The 8,874-nt window shown below is 34.8% G+C and overlaps 2 protein-coding genes across 2 annotated transcripts; one reads left to right on the forward strand and one right to left on the reverse strand.

The window, feature by feature from the left end:
* Positions 1–365: 365 nt before the first annotated feature.
* On the forward strand, positions 366–6,013 carry LOC102600058 (pumilio homolog 24). The gene is made up of 17 exons (XM_006354233.2): positions 366–707; positions 906–959; positions 1,482–1,543; positions 1,661–1,742; positions 1,842–1,965; positions 2,595–2,678; positions 2,867–2,981; positions 3,353–3,503; positions 3,583–3,696; positions 3,791–3,862; positions 4,023–4,073; positions 4,151–4,201; positions 4,296–4,403; positions 4,511–4,666; positions 4,866–4,940; positions 5,216–5,463; positions 5,546–6,013. Exons 1-17 carry the CDS (start codon positions 504–506, stop codon positions 5,655–5,657), a joined length of 1,863 nt encoding a protein of 620 aa, XP_006354295.1. The 5' UTR covers positions 366–503; the 3' UTR covers positions 5,658–6,013.
* A 96-nt stretch (positions 6,014–6,109) lies between these two features.
* LOC102599725 (curved DNA-binding protein) lies at positions 6,110–7,687 on the reverse strand. Its single transcript, XM_006354232.2, has 4 exons — positions 7,362–7,687; positions 7,216–7,267; positions 7,088–7,155; positions 6,110–6,646 (listed from the first exon to the last, which is right to left on the reverse strand). Exons 1-4 carry the CDS (start codon positions 7,500–7,502, stop codon positions 6,143–6,145), a joined length of 765 nt encoding a protein of 254 aa, XP_006354294.1. The 5' UTR covers positions 7,503–7,687; the 3' UTR covers positions 6,110–6,142.
* Positions 7,688–8,874: the final 1,187 nt, after the last annotated feature.

Consider the following 8,874-nt stretch of genomic DNA (forward strand, 5'->3'; position numbering starts at 1 on the left):
TTTTGGAGAATATGGAATTCCATCTCATGATATGAAATCAGCGTGAAATCGCATGTCCAAACGTTGATTTCATCTCATGATTTCATATGATATGATATCGCATGACCAAACGCCTACTTAATCTATTTCAAATAGTTGAACGATATTTTTGGCCATTTTCCATATTAAATATTTATGTACGAATAACTAATACATGAAAATTTATGCAAGGAATTTTAATGCATGTATTAATATGATTAAAGATATAATTGTCCATCAAAATTCAAAAATATATTATTAAAAATAATCTAAGCATAAGCATAACTAATGTATAATTACTAATTTAATATACTATATACACCCTAACAAATACTAAAAAAATGCCATAAAATAAAAAGGCTAACTTGAAGAAAACATATTTTTAAAAGCTTCTAAGTTTTAGGGTTCAAGACGAGTCTGCAAAAGCGCCACAAACTATAAACCCTTGCAAAACCCCAATACGCAGAACTCAACACTTGACAACAATGGCGGCAAAACCAGACGATTCCAAAAAGCGAAAGCATGCACCAGCAGCCGGAGGTAAATCAGCTCCGAAGAAACTGAAATCATCAACGGACAAGGTTCTGAAGAAACCCCATAAATCGACAAAGCAGCTGGGAGATAAGAAGCAACAACCCAAGCCTCATGTCCCAGTTGAATCCAAGCGAGAGCGTCGTATACAGGCAAAGGTATGCCAATATTTCTGTCCAAAATTTTGGTGTAGGGGGAATTCAAATGGTTAAAAGGTTGAAATTTCAGTTCCGAAATTGTTTTTTTGCTTGTTTAAGTTTTTGGTGATGTCGCCCATAGTTCTGTTGAAAAAGTTATAATTTTTAGCTGCTAAATCTTCTTTTGCTTGATATATTGGTAATGGGGTTTTACTGCAGGAGTTAGCTGAAGCAAGGAAGAAGAAGAGGAAGAAGCATTACACATTGGAGCAAGTACTGCATTTTTCTAAAGCTTTTAGTTGCTTTTTATAGTGCTCCTGAAAATGTTCTCAATCTATTTTTTCTTTTCCAATCGCTATGCTGAAAGACAGCATGCTCAATTGTACTTCTTTTCATTTTTTGTTGTTTTTCTTAAATATGTTTTATTCCATCTCTATTGTCCTAGTGAAATCGACACATTGACCCATTTATCGGAAATGCAAGGATATCTTGAATTTACAAAAAGACTAGGTGGGAAACTGGATTTGATCTGTGTTTAACATTTGAATTGAAATATTTCTTGATATTACAGTTAAAAATTTTGCACTTTTCTTTGGATTTGGGATTGTAAGACCTCAGCTTTGATATTTCAGCTTAGCATTGTATGTTTGTGTAGAGGTTAAATGTTTATCACTATGGTGCCTCCACCTTAAATGACTTCATGAATACTCTGCTAGTTGATTGTTTGTTTTTGCAAAACTGTTTGTGTTATCTAGATATGCTCACTTTGTCATTCATCCACTGGTCTTATAATAGGAGCTAGCATCACTATGGGAGAAGATGAGAACTCGAAATATTGCGAAAGAAGAAAGATCGAGGTGTGCTGTCATACAACTTCAAACATTTGAGTTGATTCTGAATCTTGCTGGAAGATTGTAATTTATTTGTTACTTGGTCTTTATAACGTCGTTTATTCTTTTTATCCATTGATGCAGATTGGTGAGTGATGCTTTGAAGAAAATGAAAGGGAAGATCCCTGAAATAGCAAGCTCCCATGTTTCTTCTCGTGTTCTTCAGGTTCTATCCTCCCTCTTCTTCTTGATAATGACAAGGATTTATGATGCTCCTAATGGTTTTGCCAATTCTTTTGCTAACTCTTTTTTTTGTTATTAATAGACTTGTGTGAAACATTGTACACAAGATGAAAGGAATGCTGTGTTTGTGGAGATTCGACCTCATTTTATCACTCTTGCTACCAATACCTATGCAGTTCATCTGGTGACAAAGATGCTTGATAATGGTAATTTTGTACTAATCAGTGTTTTAAAAGGTGGGGGTGTGAGGCGAGGCGTTTTATACAGTACGGGGAGAGGCGTAAGCCTCGAGACATAGGGCGTAAGTCCCACGGATCTACGGGGCGTAGTCTCATCTATATTCAGTTTTTTAGTATTATTACTAATAAAATAAGCAAAAGTAAACCTTTCAATGATTTTAATAATATTTTTTATAAATAACCTATAATATATAAAAAATTATATTTATTTGAGATAAGTATTAATAATCAATAATAAAGAAAAAAGTATTATAATTACTATTTGAGAAATATCATTACACTAATAATAAAAACTATGATTTAAAGCAAAAAAGGTTAAATAAAAATTAAAAACTCCCGGGCCTACGTTTTTTATGCCCAAGTCTTACGTTTTTATGTTCGAGGCTTACGCCTCAAATTTTAGAACTTACGCCTTATGGATCTACGTCTTTAATTTACCTCCCGGAGCGTTTTTGGTATGCCCCGCCCCGCCCCGAGACTTGCCCCAAAAACGTTTTTGAAAACACTGGTACTAATTATACTTTACCGAGCAATTTTATTAACTAAAAAAAAATCTTATTTGTCCTTTATTTGACATTTTCTTTTGTGCTTTGCAGCATCCAAAGAGCAGCAGGCACAATTTATTTCTGCTCTTCATGGGCATGTTTCTACTCTTCTTAGGCATATGGTTGGTTCACTTGGTAAGATGACCTGTCCTATTGCTGTGAACTTGGTTTTGATTAATTTTTTGCCACAGATTTCGTTCTATTTTGCTCGATCCTGCCCTTCTGTTTAAAAATCAGTTCATTAGCTGTTGCCAGCTGTAATTTTGGGAGAAAGGTTTCTTTCCAGTAATTCCCTTAATAAAACACTGGTTTTACTATTGCAGTTGTTGAACATGCTTATCAGTTGGGAAATGCAGCTCAAAAACAAACTCTTCTGATGGAGCTGTATTCCCCAGAGCTTCAGTTGTTCAAAGATTTGATCTCAGCGAAGGAAGCAAGGTAATTCCTAGCTGTTAGTGACAGCATGCTGCATGCGTACTTTAGACAATTTAAAAGTTTTCTAGGTTGTGATGTCAGGTTGGGACATGTTTTTTCTTCTTCAACAGGATATCCTTATGATATTTTTTTGTTTTACTCTGCTTGACATTTTCTCTTAAATATCGCCTTACTGTTGCTCCTTCATCTGATATTGTTCATTAAATTGCTAATCACCTTACTATGTGTATTGATAGCAAAATTTGGTGTTAAAACTGATGCGTTCATGTTGATTCTTTTTCGATAAATATAATTTACGTTGTATTCATATTTGTACTTAATGAATGCATTTATTTCCTAATTTAGCTGCCATTCACATTTTATGATACTTCCAGGCTAGTTGACGTTATATCCAACCTACAGCTTCAAAAGGGTTCAGTTATACGACACATGACCTCTGTACTTCAGCCTATTATGGAGAAAGGGATACTGGACCACTCAATTATACACAGGGCACTTGTGGAGTACTTAACTATTGCTGATAAGGTACCTCAGAAACCTTAATGAGGTATTAATGAGTTGGCTTATTGTGAACATCCCTTTCTAAATTTAAGTCTGTTCCAAGACTTCTGCTGCAGAAATAATCCAGCAGTTGTCAAGTCCAGACCTTGTTCGGATGATTCACACAAAGGATGGATCCAAGATTGGGATATTCTGCATCAAACATGGGAGCGCAAAGGTTTTTGAGCATTCTTTATATGACTTAAACTTGTCCTAGTGGATTTTCTGTTAGTGAACGGATTTCAAATGCCATTTGGACTTTCCTGTTTTAGGAGCGGAAGAAGATCATCAAAGGGATGAAAGACAAGGTTGGAAAGGTAGCACGTGATAAATGTGGGGCTTTGGTAAGCATGCTTTTCTTGCATTTTCTAAATGCTTTGGTCTATTTGCATCCATCGTGCCTTCTTTCAGATACTACCGGTCTTCATCCATGCACCTTCTCTCATTTATTAGTACCTTTATGCTCCTATTATTTTCACAGCTTCTGTTCTCAATAACTTTCAGGTGCTTGTCTCCATCCTTTCAATTGTCGATGACACAAAACTTCTATCAAAGGTTTGTTCCAGCTGCTTTTCCTAATCTGTTATCAAAGAGTTCTACTTTTAAAGCTGGTCAGGTTGACCTCTTTGCAGGTCATCATTCGTGAGCTTGAAGGAATTCTGAAGGAGCTTCTTTCAGATCAGGTCCGTCCTTCATTGGTGTAGAAACCCCCGCCCCCCCCAATCAACTTTTGTGTATGTATCCTGTGTGTTTTTTTAATTGTGGTTGTTGTCACAGAATGGTAGGCGCCCATTGTTGCAATTACTGCATCCAAATAGCTCGCGCCATTTCAGCCCTGATGAGCTCGCAGCCCTTGGTTCATCTGTTCCTTCGCTTGTCACCAAGGTACTTTTTAAGCTTTTCTTGAAATTACAGTTATCATCTTATAAAAAAAAGTACCTTGTAAGCAGTGCAGCTAAATTTAATCATTGTTTTATCTTACAATGTGATAGAGCCCATCAGAAGTAAATGAAACAGAAACTTCAGGGCTTGGTGAAGCTGGTAAAGAAGATGCTGATGTCACCGAGAGTTCACTAGTGAATGAAGGAGGAAAGAAGGATCCTCTTACAAGGCGGCAAGAATTATTGGTCCATAGTGGGCTAGCTGAGGTCAATGTTTTCTATTTTCTCATTCAGATATCTATAGAGTTGTTTCTTGTTCTCAGTTATCAAGCTTGCTGCCTTGCCTATTTCACTTTCTGTGATCCTTTCCTTCAGCCACATCCTTTATAAAATGAATTTTGTATTCCCCTCCTTTACACACTCACCTTTATCTCCTTTACCAAGCCATTCCTGATCAATAATGCAGAAACTCATTGATGCATGTTGTGAGATGGCTGAGGAATTGCTAAGATCAAACTTCGGTAAAGATGTCATATATGAGGTATTATCCTGTTTGATTAATAAAATTGTTGTACTTTCAATGTATCATAACCTTTAGGTACCACTAGGTCCTGAACAAATGTTGGATGTATTTCCTGAACTATGCCTCCTTTTATTTTATTTTTAGACTTCATAGTTAATAAACTTTGGGTTGTGACATTACATGTTGACCCACTTCATCTCAAACTCACTCTGTACTTAATCTGGAAATATGACTGTCTTTAGTGCTTTAAACATGCTAAATCTAGATGTTCCACTCATTTTGGTTTGATATAGGTTGCCATGGGAGGTGCTGACAGCATCCTTAGTCCAACTTTAGATGGAAAGTTGGAAACCTTACATGGTGTTATAGCATCTCTGGCAGCACATCCTAAAATGGAGGGGTCAGATGAACAACATCTCTTTGAACACTTCCATTCTAGCAGGACCATCAGAAAACTGATCTTGGACTCCCCTTCTTTTGCTTGCACTTTGTATGAAAAAGCGCTGAAAGGAAAATGTTCAATTTGGGCTCAAGGCCACAGGTTGGTTGGTTGAACACATTTCCTCCTTCCAATCAAATTTGCAGAGAAACAACTTCTTTCTAACTTCTTTTACAATTTGCAGTGCGAAAGTAATTAGTGCATTGTTGGAAACTTCAAGTGCTATGGTACACAAGCTTGTGAAGAAGGAAGTGCAACCATTGGTAGATGATGGTATCCTCAAATTAGCCAAATGATCTCCTAAAGCAGAATGAGCCTACAATGAGGATGAACTTCTGGTTAAAACAATCTAAGAATGAAGCGTCCCAAGGTTATTATTAGATCAAGGAATGCTTTGGACGAGTTCCTGGAAAAAATGCCCTCACACTCGAATGGTGAAGTTTTCTATCAAGTCAATGACTAGGTGATACAACAAAAGAGTTCTTTTTTGTACCATATATAAAGATATGGAACAACACTTCTGGCCTGTTAAAATCTTGCTTTGTTTCCTAATATTCAGTAAAGCCCTTCATTTATTTAATCATTAAAACACATCTTTTACAGGTATTTGAACTCTGATTTGTCTATGACATGAAGAAGTTGAAAACTTTAAGGGAACGTCATTTGCTAGTTGTAAGTTTTATTTTTCAGTGCGGTATGATCCAAACACTGCCAGGAAAAGACAGTAATGAGTCATTAGACAACCTGAAAGGTGCATCATAGAATAGAAGCATAACGACTGTTAGTTGTAGAACATATTCTTAGAGCTGGTTCTATGTACATAGGCTTCCTTTTCTGAGCTGGGCTCAAACACTGGGTAGCTAGAAACATGTTTGTCAGTGTTTCTTTCCTGAAATCTATGAAGCAACTTCCTATAATTGCTAGGATGAGGATAATCTTGTAACTCATAATTTGATGGGTTGAAGATCGGTGTCTCATTTCTTCTTGTGAAAGTCTGAGGTTGGTTCATTGAGTAAGTAGATAGTGAAGACTTCGCTTTCAAGCAGGTGTTTATTACTGAAACTTCTTCAGTAAATCTGGCTTTAAGTTCTTTAACACGCCGTGAAATGCTTCTGGAAACTGTCCGTGCCTTGCGTGGAGGAGGAAATGTTTTGGCTACTTGTGCAACATTTGTATGTCTAGGTGTTTTTTCAGTTGATTTTATGGAGCACTTTGGGCATGTGTGGTTTCTTCTGTCTGTTTCAAAAGCCTCTCTGCTTGCTTCATCCGTCAGGCAAACATATGCCTGTACCAAAACAAGATGAGAGCTTTTGGTAATAAATAAAAAATGGGTAATGATAACTAATTATTCAGAAGCATAGATAAGGAAACAAGGACTATTCATTAGTCTTGTTTTCCACTTCAAATTCATGTATAACTAACTACTATTATGTACTTGGAACCTTGAAATGCAAGTTATGGTAAGTTTTATAGGAAGACCTTGAAATGCAAGCATAACTTTTTTGCTTTTTGCATCCTGCACGTATAGTGGATTGATTGTACTTATCCAATCTACAATTTAGTATTGACGGTCTCAAAAATAATTCTTTAAAGTTAGTGAATCAACTTCTCCCTAACATCAATCATAATGAAAAGACTTGTTTGAATCTTGAAATTTGAAAAATGTCTCATAAATTGGGACAGAGGGAGTACCAAATTTTGATATATATGGCTAGGCCCTAGGTACCTGGGAAAGCAACTTGAATGCAATGTGAGCTTTGGGATGTTTGTTCTTATCAGGATGAAGCTGCAATGCTACAATCAAAACCAAATCAAATTATAAGAAAAACAGAGTTTGAAAATACAAATTAGTACCTAGTTTACGATATCGCTGCTTAATCACATCTACTCCAACACCCTCATCCACCTGATCGATCAACTCACAAGTAAATCACAACAATCAAATTAAACTCACCCAAATACAGAAAACAGAAAGATAATATATGAATAAAGAGGCGTACGTCAAGAAGAAGATACCAGTCTATGAATGCGGAATCTGTAGTACACAGAGATCGATGAGAACAACAAGGAACACCTTTAGACAGATCACAAATCTCTGATGCCAATTCCCATTTTGCTTCATTTCCACAATTTCTTCCCATGGTTAATTCATTCTTAAGCAATGTGATTAGTACTTCAATATGTATGTATGTGTACCAAATTCAAATGCAATATTGATGCAAAAAAATTTGAATCTGTAAAATTAAGAGTATTGAAATGCAATGATGATTCTTCATTATTATTAGAGATGGAATATGTATAGATGAAACTTGAGAGTTAATGGAATTTAAGAATGGGTGGAACGGTTAAGAAAATGAATTGCGCACAGTTTTTTTTTCTTTTTCAAAAGTGGTTCAGTTGGTGGGGCGAACAAAGAAATTAATAGGTAGCTAGGGTGAGCTACTATACATAATTACTGATTTACTGTTTCTAATGTTGACACGTGCCATCACATTATTTGACTAATGGATTGAAGTAGACGTATTAATGAGATTAAACATTTAGGATATTTTACTATATAAGAAGAGGGAATAAGTATTCACCACAAGTCAACATGTGTTCCAATAAGAAGAGGGAATAACCAATATATTTATAAAAAGAAATGACATATAAAATAAAATGGAGAGAGTATTGGTTTTTCAAAATGGAAAAGGACAAAACACATATAAATTATTATATAAGACATATAAAAAAAAGTTGGTTTAACTCTCAAACATAAAAAGTAACATGTGTTATTAAAAACTTTAATAAAAAGTACTATAATTTACAATAAATAATAACTTAAAATATCTACAAGAGAACAAAAAAAAGACTAATTTTTGTACTGCTTGTGTCACATATATTAGGATTGGGATGATTTTAAAATTTTAATTTTGGTTATACATTATAAAATAGCCGAAAATTTGAATGATATAATTTTTTTAAAAATAATCGAATGCATCGTCCTATCGATAACCCTAATGTTACTTCTATTCTGTTTATTTTAACTTAAATTTAGAAAGATATGCTTCATTTCTACCCTCAATCTTATCGCTACATTTATTTGCTATTTAAAATTGAAATTAAAAAGACAGATCACAAATAAGTTTCTATATTAGCTTGCTTATGAGCAAAATATATTATAACAATCTTTACTATTTTTATAACAATACATAAACTATACTCCCTCCGTCCCATATTAGATGGGCACTTCCAACTTTACACGGTGATTAAGAAATCATTAATACATTGGAAGACTTCACCATTTTGCCCTTTCTTTATATCAATGCACATTGAAATGAGTTACAAAAAATACACATACAATATAGGAATGGTCATATTAATTGTAGGGGTAAAATGGAAAAGAATTAATTAATTCTATCCTAATTTAATAAGTGCTCAAATAATATGAAAAAAAATAAATTTAGTAAGATTCTCATCTAATATGGGACGGAGAGAATAACAATATAACTTTATTAATGTTGGGCCCGGACA

Source organism: Solanum tuberosum, unplaced genomic scaffold, assembly GCF_000226075.1.
Source record: "Solanum tuberosum cultivar DM 1-3 516 R44 unplaced genomic scaffold, SolTub_3.0 scf00171, whole genome shotgun sequence".
Lineage (NCBI taxonomy): Eukaryota > Viridiplantae > Streptophyta > Magnoliopsida > Solanales > Solanaceae > Solanum > Solanum tuberosum.